Here is a 23,380-nt window from a genome sequence, read left to right as displayed (position 1 = left end):
TACAAAGCCATTATATTTATGAGTCCAATCTTAATAAAACCTTAGGAGTCCAAACTTGATGAATTTGTTCACTGAGTTTTTTCTTTGTTGTTGTTGACGTGGTGATATTGATATTTTAAGTAACCAATGCGTCATCCCGAGGTGTTTGCTATGGGTGAACCACTGATGTTGCCTGACATGGACTTTTTTCTGTGCTTGTGTATCGATTTATTACGTCATCTTCCTTGAAAGCTGGTGCGCTTGCTTGTTCTGGAGCAGATGTGAGTTGTGCGATTCGTTGTCATCCATGGCATGTTTGTAGTCTTGTCATTGTTTGCAGTGTGCTATGTCATTGTCCTTCATGTGCAGAGTTGTACCATTTTGTACAAGTCGTTATTTCATTGCTGTTGTTTCTGTCATTCCTGTCTTTGTTGTTTTCGTTGCCGTTTCTTGTTGCTGTTTTTGCGTTTCTGTCTTTGTGTTGTCGCTATCTTTGTTAGCTTATTGTGGTTTGTGTGTTCTTCTTGTAGTTTTTGTCGTTGTGCTTGTAGTTTTTGTTGGTGTTGTTGTTGTCTTGTTTCTGGCAGTGCTTCTTGCGATTTTTTGTCGTTCTTATCGCGCTTCATGTTGCTTTGTTCTTGCTGTTGTTGTTCTCGTTTCTGCTGTGCTTCTTGTGGCTGTTTGTTTTTCTTGTTATTGCTCAATGAGTGTCCCGTGTGGATAATTTGAGTCATTGTCACAGTTATTGGTGCGAGTGTCCTTTGTGGAATCTGTTTACCTTGAACGTTTCGTCTCGAGAATGGTGGAGAATGATTGATGTTGCATTGATGCTGGTGACATCAGTCATTTGTGGTGGATTTGATCGTGTCTTTGCTTTCTTGGTGCTCCTCTTCTGGAGTCAAATTTTCACGATTTCATGTGACGTGGTCTCTCTGGACTCTTGGGGCTCCTCTTCCGGAGTCAAAATCTTCATGATCTCTGTTGATGTGGTCTCACTGGACCTCTTGGTGCTCCTCTTCTGGAGTCAAAAATCTGCATGGTTTCTATTGGCGTGGTCTCTCTGGACTCTTGGGTGGCCCTACTCTGTGCTTCTGTACAGACAAGCTGAGAACTGCAGTCTCCTGTGATCCTGTACCTCCTGTATGTCGAGTGTGATCACCTTGTCACTGTTTTCGCATGCAGTGGGTAGATGTACATTGTCTTCATTTTGATAATGTGAGCTTGGTAGCTTTCATAGTCTGCTTGCGGTTGCTCAGATACGGCGGGTTGACCTTCATGGTCTTGTTCATGCATGGTGTTCGCCAGGGAGTGTTGCTTGCTTCCCTTTTGGAGTCTTTCATCACTCTACTGTGGAGCCTGTCATCGCTCTCTCTGTGGAGCCTTTCTGTGCTCTGTGTGGCGTCGTCTTCTTCTTGGGTATTGCTGTCATCCAATGTATCGACGATCTGCCATGGCACCATGGGTTGGATTCATCTACTACGAGTAGATTCGTGTGGCTTTGCGACCGTGTCGCTGATGCTGTGATCAGCTATCCGAATAACTCAGCCATGTCTGAGTAGTATTCTTCGAAAACCAATCATTATGGTTGGATTCATCTCCACCGAGTGATTCGTGGTTGAGCTTTGCGACCGTTGCGCTGATGCTGTGATCAGCATATCCGAATAACTCAGCATGTCTGAGTAGTATTCTTCCGAAAACAAATCATCTTTTTTGTTTCGGATTTATTTTGTTCTCTGCACTTTGGGTGGTGCAGACTGCTTTTTCCAGGGTGTTGTGCGAGTTGTTTTCAACTGCTGGTTTGAGTTCAGGCGTTTTTTTATCTTCGGGGGCAAGAAAGTTTGGTTTTACCGCTTTAAGTATCTTGTTTTCAATTATCGGGGCATTTCCTTTTAAGTAGGCGTGGTCCGGAGCTCAGAGGTCATGACGCTCGTGACGTCATGTGTAGGAATCAATTGCGCATGCGCAACATCAGCCTTCCTTTACTGTGCGGTTTTGTGTCCAATGCCGCGCATGCGCATAACGAATCCGCGACCAAAACGTTTGAGACTGCGCATGCGCGGCTTGCGCATAACGATCAGCACACAAAATTTTTTAAACTGCGCATGCGCGTCGGGCGCATGCGCAGAACGATAAACGGGTGATTGTAACTGTGCATGCGCGGCTTCCGTTTCCTGCGCATGCGCAGATTTTAGTGCTTTGTCTGCCAGAGACTGTACAATGTGCGCCGACGCATTTTATCGTGGATTTCAGCGTTTTTTTCTTTCTGAAAGTTGTAAGTTACCTTTTCTTTCGATCTGGACTGGATTTCAGCGTTTTGGCTTTCTGAAAATTCAAGTTATTTCTTCTTTTTGATCTGTACTTTTCACTCGTGATTTCTTGTTCTTTTAGTGATTGTTTGAGTTTTGCATCACTCAGTCTCTGTGCAGTTTGGCCTCTGACATACCGTGCTGTTCAAATACCTCACAGTACTCTTCAAATTTGTTTAGTATTGTTTGTAAGCTGTTGCTGTCTTCATCTTTTGAGTATTTAAATCCATTAGATACTTTCCTAGCTTCATGTCCTGCGATGAGCATTGCTATTTTAGTTTTGTCTGAGGCTGCTCCTACATCATTAGCTATGATATAAAAATCGAACATTTGTTTAAACATTTTCCAGACATTTCTTACATTGCCGGTCGTGTCCAGCTGAGGTGGGGTTCCAAGCCACATCCTCGAATAAGCGATATCTTCCCAAGTCGAATGTCCAGTAGGAGATTTCCATGCCATTTTGTTCTTTCTGTGTCTGCAGCTGGGTTGTCCTGTAGTAAGCGCCTGAAGCCAATCCTGGTACCATGTGTTGTTCCTCGTGTCTTAATAAAGCTCGTAGTCTCAAAGGTGGAGAAGATGCTTTATTGTGAATTCGTTCTGTCTTCAGAGCTTAACTTACGGCTACCTCAAATGCTGCCTGCTTGTGTCTGTGTCCTGCTACGAGTTCTGCCTTCCGTGAAGTGTGTCCTCACTTCCTATCCCTGTGATTTTATAGCTCTCCCGTGCTCCCTCTAGTGCTTGCTCAGTTGTATTGCATCTACTCAGATCTACAATCACCACACTCACTTCCACCCTATCCCCATAACGCCTCCTATCCTTTTTTGGACACAAAGGGCAATTTATCATGGCCAATCCACCTAACCTGCACGTCTTTGGACTGTGGGAGGAAACCGGAGCACCCGGAGGAAACCCACGCAGACACAGGGAGAACTTGCAGACTCCGCACAGACAGTGAATCAGCGAGGAGTCGAACCCGAGACCCTGGCGCTGTGAAGCCACAGTGCTAGCCACGTGTGCTACCATGCTGCCTTGTTCCACATTGTAACCAATTACTTCTTTATCGATGTACTTTCTCGATTATCCTTTTTGTCTACTGTGTACGTACTGTGCACGTCCCCTTGGCCGCAAAAAAAATACTTTCACTGTACTTCGGTACATGTGACAATAAATCAATCAATCAATCAAGGGAGCCCTAGCAAAACCGAAGTCAATGGGAATCAGGGGGAAAGCTCTCTGCTGGTTGAAGTCCTACCTAACACAAAGAAAGATAATTGTTGGAAGTCAATCATCTTAGTTCCAGGAAATTACTTCAGGTGTTCCTCGTGTCCTAGGCCTTTGGCTGCTTCATCAATGATCTTCCTTCTATCATATGGTCAGAGGTGGGGTGTTCACTGATGTTCAGAACCATTCACAACTCCTCAGATACTGAAGCAGCCTATGTCCAAATTTAGCAAGACCTGGACAATATCCAGGCTTGAGCTGACAAGTGGTAAGTGCTAGGCAATCACCATCTCCAACAAGAGAGAATTTAACCACTGCCCCATGACATTGAACGGCAGTACCAATGCTGAATACCCCACTATTAACATCCTTGGAGGGCTCCCATTGAGCAGAAACTGAACTGGACTAGCCATATAAATACTGTGGCTACAAGAGTAGTCAGAGGCTGGGAATCCTGTGATGAAGAACTCATCTCTTGACTCCCAAAGCCTGTCCACAATCTACAAGGCACACATGAGGAAAGATATGGAATATTCTCCACTTTCCTGGATGAGTGCAGCTCCAACAACACTCAAGAAGCTTGACACCATCCACGACAAAGTAGCCTGCTTGACTGGCACCACTTCCACAAACATTCACTCCCTCCAGCATCAAAGCAAGCACAGCGGCAGCAACAGTGTGCATCATCTAAAAGGTGTACTGCAGGAACTCATCAGGCTCCTTAGGCAGCACCTTCTGATCTCACTACCGTTACCATCTAGAAGGACAAGAGCAGCAGGCACATGGAACACCATCACTCGGAGGTTCCCTCCAAGTCACTCACTATCCTGACGTGAAACATACTGTCGTTTCTTCACTGTCACCGGATCAAAATGCATACACCCACACCATATGGACTGCAGTGGTTCAAGAAGGCAGCTCACCACCACCTCAATTAGGGATGGGCAATAAATGCTAGCCTAGCCAATGACACCAACATTCCGTAAAACTCACTTCAAAAAAGAAGCTCCCCCAGTGGTTGGGGTGTAGAATGCACTTTGCCTACCATTAGTATTATTTTGGATAAAACAGTGAGATTGATAATCTGATCCTGCCCTCTAAAAACAATTAAATTTCAGCTGCTCATTTCAAGATGGTGATGTGCTGAAAATCATAGTCAAGATGCCAACCATTGTTAAAGTAAATGCTTTGCATATTCATAATACACTGGTAGAACCTTGATTATATATTTACATTTGAAGTATTGTATTATTGGGAGAAAGAGAGGCAGAGCTGTTTTTCATTTCTAGATGCAAGTCCATCAACAAATTCTCACGTGCTTTTTCCTCCTTGATCAGATTGTCTGCCACCAGTTGCACTGAATCATGCTCGACATTTGATGTAATGATGTGAGGTAATGGCTTAGCAGTCCAATCAATCTCCATACTCCCACTGCTCTGTGCCAGCTGCCGCTGTTGATCCCAATAGTACTTGACTGCCGTGTGAAAGACTAAATTGTTCGCCTGGAAAACATGGAACCTTTTAGTTTTAAGTCGAGACTCCCACATTCTGCGTAGTTACCTGTGCATGCGCGAGTCAGGCAATGACAAACTGTAGAAAATTATTTGAGGTGTAGCATGTTGAACAAAGGAACCTTTCTTCTATTTTTTTTAAATTCAGTGGCACCATTGAATACATTGGCCGGAATGTTCTGATTTTTTTTGCAGTGAGGCACAGCAGGCAGGAAAAACGGGAGAAAGCTGCAGGCCCCAATGACGGATTCCTCCGCTGTATTTTTAGCCACTCACTGCAAACTGTGTGACATGGGCTTGGATTGAGCCTGCCCAACCCAGCACTGCCTGCTAGCTCTGCAACCGGGGGGGGACTATCAGGCGTAAAGGCATGATAATTATATATAAATCTATGCAAATGTAGATTCTGACTGCCAAAGCTAGGATCCCCATTAATAATAATAATTGCTTATTGTCACAAGTAGGCTTCAATGAAGTTACTATGAAAAGCCCCTAGTCGCCACATTCCGGCACCTGTTTGGGAAGGCCAGTATGGGAATTGAACCCGCGCTGCTGGCCTTGTTCTGCATTACAAGCCAGCTGTTTTGCCCACTGTGCTAAACCAGCCCATTACATCACTGATGGGGGGGAGGACGACAATCGATTGGGGAAATCCCGCCGGCATAATAGCTGTAGCAGGACTCCAGCAGGATTTTCAGCCCCAGTAGTGATCCTACCCCTCGAAGACAGGAGCGGAAAACCCCCCTCCACTGTGTCAGGTACTGTATGGGGGAGATAACCTAATATCCCGTATAATGTTTCATTACGTAACCATGTTTGAAAAGCTCCACACTTTCTCTAGTTTCCCCCTCTACCCGAGCCAACCCAACTCTTAAAGGACATGAGCACAGCAGAGTATGTAATTTGTCACAAATTGTCAGCCACATAGGGAACTCATCCAAAGTTGGATGTAATGCAAGTTTGCAATGTTGGCCCTTGCATTGTACACCAGCTATGGATTTTGAAGTGATTGCAGGGGGCTGAAAGTAGGATGGTGGAGAGTTGCATGGAATTTGAGGGGAGGGTTGCCTCGCACGTGGGTATATATCAGAGATAAAAATCTAAACTGGAACTTAAACTTATAAGTGTTTAGATAACACCCTTCTTACCTCAGTTCCTCCAGAGGTAAAAATTATATCTTCTGATCGACCTCCAACCATTTGAGCCACATTCTCTCTTGACCAATCTATTAGTTCCTTGGCTTTTCTACCTAATCACAATTAGACACACAAAGGAAAACAGAAGGTAACATTTGTCTTTATTCTCTCGAGAGCAATTATGTCCGAGCATTTTCCCCTTTTAAAATGGGAAGGTGATTGGGGAAAATGAGGATTGGGCATTTAATGCAGGGAGCAAGAAACACTTCTCTACAGTTGAAACAGCTCTCAAAAATCACCCTCAGTGCAAGTAATCCAGGTTTTGACCAGCATGTGATGTAGTCATCTGGGATGGCCATTTCCAGCATATAAAATGGACACTTGCAGAGCATACAGGGAAAAATGGACGATGCAAAGTAAACAAGCAGGCACAGAGCCTGAATGTGTATTTAAAAGACAGACTGCAGACAGAACCGAAATTCTTGGCCGATTTGCACATTGATGACCCATCACCGATAAACAAAAGACCAGTGCTCAGGTAGCCGATACCGTCGCAGACATTCCGGCGCCACTACCTCAGTAAGAAGATACAAAGCAAAGCCAATGGCCACTTAGGACTCGCCCAGCCATCAAGGCACCCGCCCCTTTATTGGCTCAGATCAATGGAGGTGATCGAGAAGCTGACCAATTGATTGGGACCAAGTTTAAGGCCAGCCTAAAAGCGTGGGAAGCACTTCCCCCCCCCCCCCCCCCCCCCCCCGATAGCAACAGTGAGAAGAGCAGCTAATTCCTGTTACAACATCTTTCAACACAAATGCTACTTCAAATGATGATTGCTGATATGCTCTGTGCTTTAGATTGTTGCTACCAGTTTGAGGCCAGTAGTTGCAGTATGGGAATTACAGCTAGAAATAAGTACTCATGCACGCAGGGACATCCTTCCCAGCAGCTAAAAGATAGGAGGAGGAGTTTTCCAGCTCCTTTTTTAAAAATAAATTTAGAGTAACCAATTCATTTTTTCTAATTAAGGAGCAATTTAGCATGGCCAATCCACCGACCCTGTACATCTTTTGGGTTGTGGGGGTGAAACCCACACAAACGCAGGAAAATGCGCAAATTCCACAGTGACCCAGAGCCGGGATCGAATCTGGGTCCTTGGTGCCGTGAGGCAGCAGTGCTAAGCTCTCTCTTTCCTGAAGATTCTGCCGAAGGCTACACCCCATGGCGGGTTCCCCAGCGGCAAGGCAGGCAAGTCATACAAAATGCCATAGATTTCGGCAGAACTGGAAGTTTCTGCTGCCGACCAATGGCAAGCTGCCTCCGCTGACGGAAAACATGTCCAGTGCGGGGGAACTAGAAAATTCCGGCCAAGGTGGAGAATTTCCGTGGTAGGGAGGTGGGAAGAGCAATTAGAAGTCACATATCTGTGTCCCTACTCACCACACACCTGGACTATACAAACTGCTGGGGTTTCCCCAGGCCTCTTGCATGGCTTCAGTCACAGTCTGGATTACCTCAGTGTCCACAGGCGTCGTTGCATTGTAATCCATGTAAATGCTGTTTCAAATGAAAGGTATTATTGTAACTCCATTTATTTATTCACCCTTCCTAAAAAACACAGGACCCAACTCTCACTGAGTGGCAAACATGAATAACTGCATATCCACAGTATATCACTAGGGAGGGAAAATTGCAAATTGAGGAAGCTCATTTGAAGCAATGGTTTTTTGTCGCGTCCTTTTAGCTCTGTAACCTGGATGCAAATCTATTCCAAAATGGGGAAATAAAAGTCTCCTCATTCTCAGAATGATGGGATGTGGATCAATTTACATTAAATGGCAGAAGAAGATACCAATTTAAGGCGATTAGCAAAAGAATCAGAGGTGACATGAGGAAAACAGTTTTTATGCAGTGAGTGGTTAGGATCGGGACTGCTCTGCCTAAGAGTGGAGGCTAATTCAATTGCGGCTTTCCAATGAGAATTGCATAATTATCTGAAGGAAAAAAAAAGCAAGAAGTCTTACAACACCAGGTTAAAGTCCAACAGGTTTGTTTCAAACAGGTGTTTGAAACAAACCTGTTGGACTTTAACCTGGTGTTGTAAGACTTCTTGCTGTGCTCACCCCAGTCCAACGCCACCATCTCAACACCATGAAAAAAAAGTGCAGGGCTACATGGAAAAGGCACAGGAATGGGACTAGTGGATTTGCTTTCCAAGAGCTGGCATGCGTATAATGGGCCAAATAGCCTCCTATGCTGTAATTATTCCATGGCTCTCTGATAATAATTATAGCCCAGATTGAAAAGGTATAGATTTCCTCCTCCTTATACCTATAAATTGTCCCCGTAAAAGAACGTACAGAACTTCAAAGCCATTCCCAGTAGGAATATATTCGGAGCGATTTCCACTGCCCCCACTCAAAAAGTGTAAATTTCACAATGGACAAGCACAGAGACAGAAACTGAATGCAGCAATGCGGAAAGTGCATTCTTCCATGTGTGCTCCGTCTGAAGGCAGGTCCTTGGCTCATTGTCTGCCAATGCTTCATCCTGAGCCCTTTTCCAGGTAGTTTTTGTCAGTGGTGCTTTGCCACTTCTTTCCAATTCCACCTTGCGGGCAGAGTGAAGTGAAATGTCTCAAGACTACCAAAATGGGAATCAAACCCATGCCATTAGTTTTATTCTGAATCACACGCCATGCAGCTAGCCAACTTAACTCATTAGCCCAAAGCGGCATTAAAATGGGGGAAATGTACACTGTGGTGGAGGATGTTTCGTTTTGTGGGAGAGACGAGGCCGGGATTCAGCATTCTGGAGGTTATGTGCTCCCGCCAGTGGAGAATCGGAACTGGTCCCCGCTGGCACTAGATGTGCCATTCCATGGTATTTGGAAATTTTGGGGAGGGAAATTGGATTTTCCGTGTCATTCCGCGGCAATTGAGAGGGGTGGGACCTAATCTTTCAGACAAGTCCCGCATCTCTGAGATAGGAGAGTCATTTTTAAAGAGTGCTCCAATCTCCATTAGCTGCTGCAGCCACTCCCCCCCCCCCCCATGCAGTTAATAGAAACCGCTGCTACCCTGATTTACTGGATCTCTGCAGAGCTATAAAAATTAACAATCTGATTCATTGCTTTGAAGTGCCAGTGAGCTGTCAATCATGATACTTATTGGAGGCAACAGAGTGTGAATTTCAATGGAAACATTCCAGTTCAAAGCATTCAGCCTCCTAGCTATACAAACTGCCTTCAATACCTCAAAAGGTGTTGTAAGACTTCTTACTGTGCTCACCCCAGTCCAACGCCGGCATATCAACATCAAAAGGCAATGTAAAAAGTCTTACAACACCAGGTTAAAGTCCAACAGGTTTGTTTTGAATCACTAGCTTTCAGGGTAGACAAGGGGAGAATGTGCAAACTCCACACAGTGACCCAGGGCCGGGATCGAACCCATGTCCTCGGTGCCATATGCAGCAGTGCTAACCACTGCGCTGCAGTGCTGCCCATGAACATTTTCTTAGCAGTTTCTTTTTAAGTGATGGTTTTACACTCTGAGGCAGCAGATCCCAAGTCCCCCTCTTCTAGAATAGGAAGCAAACCTAACCATACGCTAGTCATCTTTTTTGCTACATGTCCAATTTCAGCTGCTCCCCCTTTACAGCCATGCCTTCAACTGCTGGAGCAACTGCTCTCAAAATTCCGTGTGTGCGTGGGTTTCCTCTGGGTGCTCCGGTTTCCTCCCACAGTCCAAAGATGTGTAGGTTAGGTGGATTAGCCATGCTAAATTGGCCTTCGTGTCCAAAATTGCCCTTAGTGTTGGGTGGGGTTACTGGGTTATGGAGATAGGGTGGAGGTGTTGACCTTGGGTAGGGTGCTCTTTCCAAGAGCCGGTGCAGACTCGATGGGCTGAATGGCCTCCTTCTGCACTGTAAATTCTATGATCGTCTAAATAAAAGAAAATGGTTATTTTGAAGCATTAGCCGACAATGAGCCAAGGGCCTGCCTTCATGAGGAGCACATATGAATGGATGAGTTGTTAAGAACAGAAAAAGTTAATGATAAAATAGTTTAACATTAAAGATTGTGAACCATTTATTTGCCTCATATCAAAGGAGGTAGTATAGCATAACAACAATTGTAAATATAACTAAGAATAAAAGAAAAATACTGCAGAGCTGGAAATCTGAAATAAAAACAGGAAGTTCTGGAAATGTTCAGCAGAACCAGCAGCATCTACAAGGCAGCCAGAGAGTTAATACTTTCCCATTGAAGCCACCCCATGCCGCCGGGAAGCCTGCGGGTGGGGGTGCACTGTCGGCAAGAACAGAGAACCCGACTGCCTGAGGATTCCGGCCAGTTCACACTTACCAGTCAGATGTGGAATCATTTCTTCTCACTGTTGTTGTCACCTTCTGATTATATTGGGCAACTTGAGGAATGCAGGCATTCTTCTCCATTACCTGGCACTTTACAGATTTTCAAAAAAACCTTTAAAATACACATCAAATATCAAATTCAGATTCTTGAATGAATCACATCTGACTGACAGAGAGACAGTATGCAAACCATGTCATTGTGAAAGCTATGTATTAGAGAGAGGGATACAACTTTAACTAGTTTTATGAAAGGCAAGATAGCTTTAAGAAATCATTGAACTTATTCAAGGCTGAGTTAGATAATGTTTGATTGACAAGGGAGTCAAAGCTCACCAGGACCAACACTTTTTATTATCCAACAAATTGATCGCTTTACAATTGATGTCAACTCTTAAAAGTCCTTTATAAACAAATATTCTTAAAAACCAATTACAGATTCCACAGATATTTTAAAGAAACTACCAATTTTCCTTCCTGAACTGCTTCAGGATCATCTGTCACTATTGCTGTCACTCCGGTACAGACCAGAATTTTCTCCATTTGGAGCTAGGAATACAATTTGTTTCTTGCTGAAATTCCATAATTTTGTTGGCCTCCTCTTCTGCCAATGCGGATTATATGAATGCCCGCAGCATTTCCTCCATAGTGGCTTCTTCAGATGTCAAAATCCTAGGTCTAACACCAGGCCCAGGATCCAATGGCCAATTAGACACATAGACTGGGATTTTCCGATCTGAGTTCATCCGGCAAGCGGGAATGGACAATTTGGTGCTCAACCAAAACTCCATTAGCTGAAGCAAGACCCGAGAATCGTGCCGCCGTGAACAGACCGAGAATCCAGGCCATTGGGTGGAAATTTCCTATTCTATTTCAAAGTGTAAACTTGGGTGGGAAAATCAGGGTGTAGCTTGCTGACTGCACTGCCAGCTTGTCCCGTTGAAGGCAGGGGGTGGGGCACGTCCAGCAGCAACTTTAGTTCCTGAGAGATTGGGGTGCTTTTTTAAAGGTTGCCCTGAGGTTAAAAAAAATAGAAAAATGAATCACCCCATGGACACAGATTCCCCCACCCCTCTGCAACAGACATCCGTCCCCTGTCACTAACTGGGCAGTGCCAGAATACTGTCAGGGCAAGAACCTCTCCCCTCTGGGGCCTGTAAACACCTGTGTACCCGAGTGGCTCGCCAGTTCCCCGTTTTCAAAAACCTGTCATGGACTGCGCCGACATAGCGTCACACTGGTGTAGGTCATTCACGCCTCCAGGAAGAGGAGGCATTAGCATAATGGTATTGTCACTGGGGACTATACAGATAATCCAGAGACCCACAGTAATGCCCTGGGACCCAGATTTAAATCCCACCATGACAGATGGTGAAATTTGAATCCAATAAAAATCTGGAGGTAAAGAAAATTAAATGATGACCATGAAATCATTGTCGATTGTCCATAAAACCCCATCTGGTTTCCTTTAGCAAAGGAAATCTGCCATCCTTACATGGCCCACATGTGACCCCAGACTAAAATAATCTGGAAAGACACGTAGGTCCAGGGCAATTAGGGGTGGACAATAAATGGTGGTCCAGCCAGTGATGTCCACATCCTATAAATTAATATAAAAAGTCTGCTCCACCATTCACTGAGATCATGGACTCAGGATTGTGGCCTCAACTCAACTTTCCTGTCTGTCCCCCATAACCCTCAACTCAGCCTTGAATATATTCAATGATTTAGCCTCCACTGCTATCTAGTGAACAGAATACCACAGAATAACCACCCTCAGGGATATAAATTCTCCTCACCTAAGTTTTAAATGAGAGAGTGCTGTTTGAGAGGGAGTTCCAGGATTTTGACCCACTACAGTGAAGGAACAGCGATATATTTCTATGTCAGGATGGTAAGTGATTTGGAAGGGAACTTCCAGGATGGGGGTGTTCCCATCTGAACTGCTCTTGCAGCCACAACATTTATACGTTTCGTCCAGTTCATTTTCTGGTCATAGTTCTACAGTCTCTCTCCATTCAAATAACAAACTGCTTTTCAATTCTTCTGCTATAGTATTTGCCTACATTATTTGCCATCTGCCATATTTTGTCCACTCGCTTAACCTATCTGAATCACTTTGGAGACTCCTTAAGCCCTCTTAAAAACTTACTTTCCCACCTATCTTTGTGTCATCAGCAAGCTTAGCTACCATACATTTAGTCCCTTCACCCAAGCTAAAAAGGAGGGCAGAATTCTCAGCTTTTGAGACTAAGTCAGGCTGCGCATTTCCCAGAATGGTAAGATCCCATGCAGATTCTGCACTTGGAACTTCTAATTGTGCAAAGGTGAGTTCTGCTCCGAGTCACCTGCCGTCAGCTGGCAGGTTTGATGGTCCCCGTGCCTTATTTCTTTTTTTAAAATAAATTTAGTATCCAATTAATTTTTTCTAATTAAGGGACAATTTAGCATGGCCAATCCACCTACCCTGCACATCTTTTGGGTTGTGGGGGTGAGACCCACGCAAACATGGGGAGAATGAGCAAACTCCACACGGACAGTGACCCAGAGCTGGGATCGAACCTGGCACCTTGGCACCCAAGGTGCTATCCACTACGCTACCATGTGGTGCCATATTTAAATACCAGTCAAGCACATGCGTAACATTCTCTTTAGCCCACCTGCTTTCACCAGATCATGCAGGATGTCAGCAACCCAGTAGAAAACAGCAGGCAACTTCAAGAAGTCTGTTGCTCGATTCAATCAACTCGCCCCACCCCCGAGCCCATCATCTGCACCCATGCCACACTTGGACCTCTACCCGCCACGTCTAGAGTTTTTATGTATTCACTTTATAGCTCAGAGATGGGATCTTTGGACCATATCACTAGCCATCTAGCATCTATCTATTCTCACCCAATTTTCCAGCTCTTGGTCTGTAGCCTTGTATGCTATGCCATTTCAAGGACTCATCCTTTTTTTCTCTTCTTATTGAGGGGCAATTTAGCATGGCCAATCCACCTACCATGCACATCTTTTGGGTTGTGGGAGTGTGACCCATGCAAACATGGGGAGAATGTGCAAACTCCACACGGACAGTGACCCGTGGCCGGGATCGAACCTGGGTCCTCAGTGCCGTGAGCCGGCAGTGCTAACCACTGCACCACCGTGTGCCCTTAAGTGCTCATCTGAATGCTGCTTAAATATTGTCTTCACTGTCCAGCTCCATAATAACCTCTCTGCTCTTATAATCTATGCCTCGGCTAATAAAACCAAGCAGTTCATATGCCTTCTTAACCACTTTATCTACCTGTCTTGCCGCCTGCAGGGATCTTTGGACATGCACCCCAAGGTCCTTCTGGTCACCTGTTCATCCTAATGTCCTACCGTCCATTGTATATTCCTTTGCCTTGTTAGCCATCCCAAAATGCATCACCTCACAATTTTGAGGGTTAATTTCCATTTGCCACTGTTCTGTCCACCGTACCAGCCCGTTTATATCATCCTGTAGTCTTAGGCTTTCCACCTCACTATTTATTACACCACCAATTTTCGTGTCGTCTGCGAACTTACTGATCATTCCCCTGCATTCACATCTAGACCATTAATGTACACTACAAACAGCAAGGAACCCAGCACTGATCCTGCGGTATACCACCGGGGAACAGGCTTCCAGTCACAAAAACAACCTTCAACCATCACCCTCTGTCTCCTGCCACTAAGTCAATTATGGATCCAATTTGCCAAATTGCCCTGGATCCGATGGGTTCTTACCTTCTTGATCAGTCTCTCATGTGGGACTTTGTCAAAAGCCTTAATGAGGTCCATGTAGACGACATCAACTACACTACCCTCATCTAAACCTGGTCACCTCCTGAATAAATTGAATCAGATTTGTTAGACATGCTCTTCTCCTGACAAAGCCATTCTGACTATCCCTCATTAATCTTGCCTTTCCAAGTGCAGGTTAATTCTGTCCCTCGGAATATTTCCAATAAATTCCCTACCACTGATATTAGACTCATCGGACTATAATTATCCGCTTTTCCCCTATTTCTGTTTTTGAACAACAATACCACATTAGCTGTCCTACAGTCCTCTTGCACCTCTCCTGTGACCAGAGGGAATTTGAAAATTAGCGTTAAAGCCCCTGCAATCTCCTCCCTTTCCTCACACAGCAACCGTGGATACATCAAATCTGGGCTGAAGATTTGTCCACTTTTAAGACCGCTAGAACCACTAAGACCTCCTCCCTCTCAATGCTAAGCTGTTTTATATCACAGCTCCCCTCTCTGTTTTCTATACATATTCTGTTCTTATTCATAGTGAACATAGATAAAAAGGGTTAGGTACGTTTTGGCGCAGCCATTTGGGCGCGGCCGTTGTGGCGCGGCCGTTGTGGCGCGGACGTTTTGACGCCGGACGTTTTGACGCCGGACGTTTTGGCCATAATAACATTTCTTTATTTGTAAATTAGCCTCAGTTGAGTTGGCTGCTGGTGCGGGTCCGCTGTCACAAGTGTTTCGTTCTATCACCATCTTTTTATATATTTTTTAACTAAACCAATTCGCATACCCATATGATGGCTGAGGAAGTATCAACGAAACGTGGTAAAGAAAAATTTGTTCATAACGGATTCCTTTACGTCTTTGACAAAAGAAGCCAAGGTGACAGCGAAGTGAAATTTTGGCGTTTTGAGCAAAAAAACCGGTGCAAAGCACGGCTCCATACTGAAGCTGCAAACGTGGTGAGGCAGCTGAACAGCCATTCGCATGATGCTTCTGCTGCACAAGTAGAGGTTGCACTCGTGAAAACTAAAATAAAAAAGAGAGCACAGGAAACCCTTGAGACACCGACTGTAGTTGTTAATGAATGTTTGACAGACATATCCCAAGCTAGTCTACCAGCCATTCCTAATATATCTGCTTTGAGGAGAATGATAAGCAGAAAGCGTGATTATGTATTGAACGCCCCCACCAATCCAAGTGATTTACAACAATTGATTGTGCCAGAATGCTACAGGATATATGTCCCTCAACCAGGAGTGGAAGAAATTTTTTTACTTTGTGATAGCGGACCAGGTCACGACCGGATATTAATCTTCGGAAGACAGAGCTGGCTACAGCACTTATTGACATCTGATATGTGGTTTGCAGATGGCACATTCAGTATTGGTCCCAGCCTCTTTTCTCAGATTTATGTAATTATGGTAAAAAAACACGGAGGAGTTACTCCTACGGTTTATGCTCTTTTGCCCAACAAGCAACACACCACATATGCGAGAATGTTCGCATTATTGAAAGAAATTGAACCCAACTTGAAACCCAGTTCAATCGTCTGTGATTATGAACAAGCTGCGCACAGTGCTATGAAAGACATATTCCCTGATGTTCAAATAAAAGGATGTTTTTTTCATTTAGGTCAAATACGCAAAAACATCTAGCTAGTATGGGGTTCCGTAGTTTGTATAACACTGATCCAGATTTCGCGTTAAAAGCTAAAATGATTATTGCCTTTGTACCTTTGAACAAAATCGATGAATATCTGGATGCTTTAGCGACCGAACTGCCGCAAGAACTTCAAGATTTACTCAACTGGTTTGAAGATACATATGTTGGTCGTCTGAACAGACGAGGAAATGGTAGACGAACACCTTTATTTCGCCCTGAGATTTGGAACCTTTATCAGAGATGCATATTATGCAATGCGGAGGCAGCCCACCGTCGATTGAAATACGAACTTGGCATGCATCATCCCACCATATGGAAACTAATTGATGGCCTGCGTAAAGTACAGAAAGGTAGAGATGCATATTATGAAAGGTTACTAGCCGGCCATGAACCGCCACAAAAACTAAAAAAGTATAGAGGTGCAGATAAAAGAATACATGAAACTGTTCTTAAATTTGAAAACATGGATGCTATCGAGTACTTGAGGAGCCTTGCTCATAATTACCAAATGAACTAAACTAAATGAACTAATTTAAGGTTTTTAACTAAATGAACTAACTTAAGGTTTTTAATTTACAATAAAGTTAGTTTAAAAACTTTTTAAAGCTCATCTTTTAATTTACAGTTTTAAGCTTGCTTTTATGTCCTTCCTTCGAATGATACTGAATCTTGCAACAATTTACTTGCAACAATTTACTAGCCACAAAAACTAAAAAAATTTCTGTCGTCTGCGTCCAAACGGCCGCGCCAAAATGGCCGTGCCCAATTGTCCCATACCGGAAGAAAAATACTCAATTAATACGTTACCTACATCTTTCAGCTCCACACAGGTTGTTACTTTGGTCCCTAATGGGCCCTACTTTTTCCCTGGTTACCTACCCTCATGCCCTTGTCCTTAATGTACTTAGAAAACATTTTGGGATTCTCCTTTATCAAAATCAGATTTAGACTGCACGGTGGCACTGCTGCCTCACAGCTCCAGGTTCCCTGGTTCAATTCCGGCCTTGGGTGACTGTCTGTGTGGAGTTTGCACTTTCTCCCCGTGTCTGCGTGGATTTCCTCCGGGTACTCCAGTTTCCTCCCACAGTTCTAAGATGGGCAGCACGGTAGCATAGTGGTTAGCATAAATGCTTCACAGCTCCAGGGTCCCAGGTTCGGTTCCCGGCTGGGTCACTGTCTGTGCGGAGTCTGCACGTCCTCCCTGTGTGTGCTTGGGTTTCCTCCGGGTGCTCCGGTTTCCTCCCACAGTCCAAAGATGTGCGGGTTAGGTGGATTGGCCATGCTAAATTGCCCGTAGTGTCCTAAAAAGTAAGGTTAAGGGGGAGTTGTTGGGTTACGGGTATAGGGTGGATACGTGAGTTTGAGTAGGGTGATCATTGCTCGGCACAACATCGAGGGCCGAAGGGCCTGTTCTGTGCTGTACTGTTCTATGTTCTATGTGCAGGTTAGGTGGATTGGCCATGCTAAATTGCCCCTTAGTATCCAAAAGGTTAGGTGGGTTACAGGGATAGGGTAGAAGTGTGGGTTCAAGTAGGGTGCTCTTTCCAAGGGCCGGTGCAGACTCGATTGGCCGAATGGCTTCCTTCAGCACTGTATATGTGTTTTCCTCCAGTTCAGAAACCTTACTTTTGGTTCATCCTTGTGCTTTTCCATAACTACCATAAACCTTATCAAGTTATGGTCACTGTCACAGATATGGTCCTCCCACTGACACCTCTACCATCCCCTCTTGTCGGACTTTCTACATGCTGGTTCATAAAGCTCTCCTGAAAGCTCGCCTTTTAAGAATTTTGCTCCCTCTAAGCCTTCACACTTTACCTATCCCAATTACTATTGGGGAAGTTGACATGCCCTACTGGTGTTACTCTATTCCTTTTATACCTCTGAGATTTGTCTACATAATCTACTCTTCTATCTCTCCCTGACATGTTTGGGAGCCTATAGTACAATTCCAGCACCGAGTGCCCCTTTTTTTGTTTTTAGGTTCCACCCATACGGCTTCAATTGAAGCGTGCCAAGACATCATCCCTCCTCACTGCAGTAATTGGCTCCTTGATCAATATTTCAAAATCACCTCTTCTTTTACACCTCCCCTTCTGCCTCGCCCGAGATATTGAGCTGCCAGTCCTGCTCTCCCTCAATCATGTCTCTATGAAAGCAATATCATATTCCCATGTGTTAATCAACACCCTCAGTTCGTCAGCCTTTTCTGTAAGATTCCTTGTATTAAAATGCCATCCAGCCAAACCATATTCCCTTGTGTCTTAACATGTCTCTCTTTGCTCTGCCTTCCACACTGACTTAGTTTTTCTTCTATATTTGGCTGTGCATCACCCGCCACTGTACCTCCACATGGTGACCAAACCCCCTGTCAAATTAGTTTAAACCTCCCCCCAACAGCATTAGGGGCTTTTCACAGTAACTTCATTGAAGCCTACTTGTGACAATAAGCAATTGTTATTATTACTACTAGCAAACCTCTCCACAAGGACGTTGGTCCCATTCCTGTTCAGGTGAAATACGTCCAACTTGTACAGGTCCTACCCTCCCCAAAAATGGATTCAGTGATCCAGGAAACTAAAGCCCTCCCTCCCATCTCTTCAGCCATGCAATTATCTGCTCTCTCCTACTATTCCTGTACTCACTAGCACGTGCAGAAGTAGAAACCCAGAGATTATAACCTTGGATACCTGCTTTTCAATCTTTTACCCAGCTCCCTAAATTCTTGCTGCAAGACCCCATCCCTCTTTTTACCTGAGTCTTTGGTACCAATCTGAACCATGACATCTCACTGTTCACCCTCCCCCTTCAGTGACATCTTTGACCCCGGCACCAAAGAGGCAACACACCATCTGGAGTCACTCCTGTGGCTGTAGAAACGCCTTCTGCACCTCTCACAACCACTGTCTCCGCCCTTACTCCTCCCAATTTATGCAGCTGAGCCATCCAGTGCTGTGAACTTGGCTCTGGCTACACTCCCCAGAGGAACCGTCACTCACACACCATTTTCCATCACAGAAAAGAGGTTCTTGAGTGAGGTACACTCTCGGGCTTTCCTGACTATCTGCCTGCTCTTCCCCCCGACCCTCCCCCCAACTTCTTCTGACTGGTGGTGACCCATTCCCTCTCTGACTGCAGCTCCTGAAGCTGCAGTGCGATCCAAGAACCTCTCAGCCTTGCGGATGTACCTCTGTGCCTCCAGCCGATGCTCAAGCTCCGGAACCTGGCTCTCAAGCCGGTAAAACCGGTGGCACTTTCTGCAAATGTGGTCAGCCAGACTACACAAAGTGTTTAGGAATTCCTACATGCTGCAGATTGTGCAAACACGAGACTGAGCTTCCCAGTCATAATGTTAGCATCAAAGACTTTTACCTTAAATTTATGCCAAGGAGAATTTTTTTTTTTTAAAAGCTAGAACTCTTACCTTTCCTTAATGTAGCTTTAAACTGGACAGAAACAATTTATCAACTCCTTACCACGGTGCTCCAAATTCCCACTCACTCTGGCTGTGTGTCACTGAGGATGCCAACCGCTCCCCCAACCACCCCATGAAGACCAGCTTAGCATGGAGTTGGAGGGCTGCTCCACTAGCAGCACAGCATTACGGCAGAAAGGCTTTACTGCACTCACCTCATAGTCTCTTGCAAACTGAGGACTACCTTTTGCACGCCACTCTTTATCAATTGGGTTTTGGATTTACCTAATTTCACACTGGCGTGACACAAGATTGAAAGGTCTATCAGGGGCAGCACGGTAGCAGAGTGGTTAGCACTACAGCTTCACAGCACCAGGGTTCCAGGTTCGATTCCCCACTTGGGTCACTGTCTGTGCTGAGTCTGCACGTTCTCCCCGTGTCTGCGTGGGTTTCCTCCCACAGTCCAAAGATGTGCAGGTTAGGTAGATTGGCCATGATAAATTGCCCTTAGGTTAGAGGGGGTTGCTGGTTTACAGGGATGTGGTGGAAGTGTGGGCTCAGGTAGGGTGCTCTTTCCAAGAGCCGGTGAAGACTTGATGGGCCGAATGGCCTCCTTCTGCACTGTAACTTCTATGATTCTAGGACACTGGTGACCACATGTTTTAATGAACATTCATGAGATGTAAATGAATGCAAATGGCGTTCACGCCACCAGCACCGGGGAGAGTGGGACATCATTAACCCGCCATGGAAGAATTCCGCCTTGATTGTAAAAGGTTGAAGCCAGTAGCACTGCTCCCTGTGGCACTCCACGAATAACAGCTTGTCAACCTGAAAATTAGACTTTTATCCCTCCTCTCTTGGCTGATGACTAACCAATCCTCCCATCCATGCTAATTTGTGATTCCCTACACCATGAGCTCTTATTTTGTGCGGTAACCTTTGATGTGGCACCTTATCAAATGTCTTCTGGATGTCCAAGTACACCTCAATGCAGATTCCCTGTTATCCACTTGTTTGTTAATTGCTCAAAGCACTCTCATAAATTAGTCAAACATCCTATCCCCTTTCACAAAGCCATGATAACCCTCTCTATGATATTCTAAATGTCCTGCTATTACTGCTTAATAATCGATTCTAGCATTTTCCCTCTGACAGATGTCTACAGTTAATTGCTTTTTGTTTCCTTTCTTCACCCTGGGAAGTAGTGATCATAACATGATGGAATTTAATATTCAGTTTGAGAGTGAGAACCTTGGGTCGGAAACAATTATGTCGAACTTAAATAAAGGAAAGTACAATGAAATGAGGATAGAGTTAACGAAAGTGGACTTGCTGGATAGATTAGCAGGAAAGACAGTAAACAAGCAGTGGCAGACATTTAAGGAAGTAACTCGTGACTCTCAGCAAAAATATATTCCAGTAAGGAGGAAAGATTCTAAAAGCAGGATAAGCCAACTATGGCTAGATCCCGGGACGCCACGCTGCTGGGATCTATCCGACTCACAACGTCGTGCGACATTCAATACAGTCTCACGAAACGTTGAAGGGGAATCCCGCCTACAATGGGTAGGAGCACTTTTTAGCAAATCTGCATATCAGAGCAAGGCTAACCAAGGAGATGAAGGAAAGTATTAAGTTGAAAGCATGTAAAAAGGTAAAAGTTAGTGATAGCCAAGACTGGGATAAGATGACTTCCGGTGGCAGCCATGGAGGAGTAGGTTGCACATTTGATAGCTCCCATCTGTGACAGTCTTTTGGACCTTTATCGCCTGTTTTTTTTCAGATTCTATGGGATAAATCGGTGAAGAGTGAGACAATGAGGAGAAATCCCCCTCTAGTGCATGGAGAATTGGACCAGAAGTGGCTGTGTGAGAAGACAAAGTCCTATAAAGAAGACACAAGCAGAGCTGGAAACGCCGGAAAGCATGGCGGAGAGCAAGGGCTGCGGGGAGACGGCACAGTGGTCGATGGAGCAGCTGGTGATGTTTTGCAAAGATTGCTTTGCAAAGCTGAAGAAGGACATACTGGACCCGATTAAGGCTTTGATTGATCAAGTTGTGCAGAATCAAGAGACCACGGAAGAGCGATCCAGGAGGTGGAGAAAAAGGTGTCTGAGCACGAGGAATACATAGCCGTGCTGGAGACCAAGGTGGAGATAATGAACGACTGCCAGAAAAGAATGCAGGGGAAGCTGGAGAACAGGTCCAGGAGGCAGAATCTTAGAATCGTCGGCCTCCCCGAAGGCAATGAGGGATTGGATGCGAAGACTTATGTGACGGAATTGGATAGAGCGCACAGAGCCCTCGCGAAGAATCCCCGAGTGTACGAGCCGCCGAGGGTACAAGGAACACGTTCTGCGGTGGGTGGACCACAAAGGAATGGAGCAGCAAGTGGGAGAATTGTGAGGTGCGTATTTATCAGGATCAGGAGCTTGGTGGATTTGGCCAAGAGGCGAGCCGGGTTTAATCAGTTAAAAACAGCCCCCTTTAAGTGGGTGAAGAAAGAAGGGGGTGAAGTTCAGGATGTTGTACCCAGCCCGTCTGTGGGTCATACATGAGGAACGGGACTTCTACTTCAAAACACCAGACAAAGTATAGACTTTTATTAAAGAAGAGGTTGGAGGCGAACTAAAAGACACTGAAGCTTTGGAGAGTACTGTGGTGGTGAAAGGCTGGTTTAGAACACTGGGCTAAATTGCTGGCTTTTAAAGCAAACCAAGGCAGGTCAGCAGCCGGTTCAATTCCCGTACCAGCCTCCCGAACAGGCGCAGGAGGGAGGGTTTCAGATACCTGGATAATTGGGGCTCATTCTGGAGTAGGTGGGATCTCTACAAACGAGATGGTCTACACCTGGACCAAAGGGGTATCAATATCCTGGGGGGGAAATTTGCTAATGTTCTTCGGGAGGGTTTAAACTAATTCAGCGGGGATTGGGAACCCAACCCAATCCAAAGGGCAGCACGGTAGCACAAGTGGATAGCACTGTGGCTTCACAGCGCCAGGGTCCCAGGTTCGATTCCCCGCTGGGTCACTGTCTGTGCAGAGTCTGCACGTTCTCCCCGTGTCTGCATGGGTTTCCTCCGGGTGCTCCGGTTTCCTCCCACAGTCCAAAGACGTGCCGGTTAGGTGGAGTGACAATGATAAATTGCCCTTAGTGACCAAAAAGGTTAGGAGGGGTTATTGGGTTACAGGGATAAGGTGGAAGTGAGGGTTTAAATGGGTCGGTGCAGGCTCAATGGACCAAATGGCCTCCTTCTGCACTGTATGTTCTATGTTCTGTTTAGCACACTGGGCTAAATAGCTGGCTTTTAAAGCAGACCAAGGCAGGCCAGCAGCACGGTTCAATTCCCGTACCAGCCTTCCCGAACAGGCGCCGGAATGTGGCGACTAGGAGCTTTTCACATTAACTTCATTGAAGCCTACTTGTGACAATCAGTGATTTTGATTTCATTTTCACCTGAATTGTAGCTCCAGTGTACAGGAGGTTGTGGGTAGTGAGGTCATGAGTAAGGTTTCAATGTTGCAGAAGTGTACCGGCAGGCAGGAAGGTGATTTAAAGTGTGTCTAATTCAACGGCAGGAGCATCCGGACTAAGGTGGGTGAACTTGCAGCATGGGTTGGTACCTGGGATTTCGATGTTGTCGCCATTATGGAGACATGGTGAGAGCAGGGACAGGAATGGTTGTTGCAGGTTCCGGGGTTTAGATATTTCAGTAAGCTCAGGGAAGGTGGTAAAAGAGGGGAAGGGGTGGCATTGTTAGTCAAGGACAGTATTACGGTGGCAGAAAGGACGTTTGATAAGGACTCGTGTACTGAGGTAGTATGGGCTGAGGTTAGAAACAGGAAAGGAGAAGTCTCCCTGTTGGGAGTTTTCTATCGGCCTCCGAAAAGTTCCAGAGATATAGAGGAAAGGATTGCAAAGATGATTCTGGATAGGAGCGAAAGTAACAGGGTAGTTGTTATGGGGGACTTCAACTTTCCAAATATTGACTGGAAACGCTATAGTTCGA

At 45.2% G+C, this 23,380-nt stretch overlaps 1 protein-coding gene across 1 annotated transcript in view; it reads right to left on the bottom strand.

Moving 5' to 3' along the window:
- Nucleotides 1-23,380, bottom strand: part of scly (selenocysteine lyase) — a 62,818-nt gene that overhangs the window by 25,315 nt on the left and 14,123 nt on the right. Inside the window, 4 exon segments of the mRNA XM_038816094.1 lie at nucleotides 4,822-5,008; nucleotides 6,166-6,266; nucleotides 7,601-7,710; nucleotides 10,520-10,639. Coding sequence (XP_038672022.1) covers nucleotides 4,822-5,008; nucleotides 6,166-6,266; nucleotides 7,601-7,710; nucleotides 10,520-10,608 — 487 coding nt within the window. The 5' untranslated portion in view covers nucleotides 10,609-10,639.

This window comes from Scyliorhinus canicula, chromosome 13, assembly GCF_902713615.1.
Source record: "Scyliorhinus canicula chromosome 13, sScyCan1.1, whole genome shotgun sequence".
In the NCBI taxonomy this organism is placed as follows: Eukaryota; Metazoa; Chordata; class Chondrichthyes; order Carcharhiniformes; family Scyliorhinidae; genus Scyliorhinus; species Scyliorhinus canicula.
The sequence above is the reverse complement of the archived record's forward strand: the minus strand, read 5'-3'. Positions and strand labels throughout refer to the sequence as shown.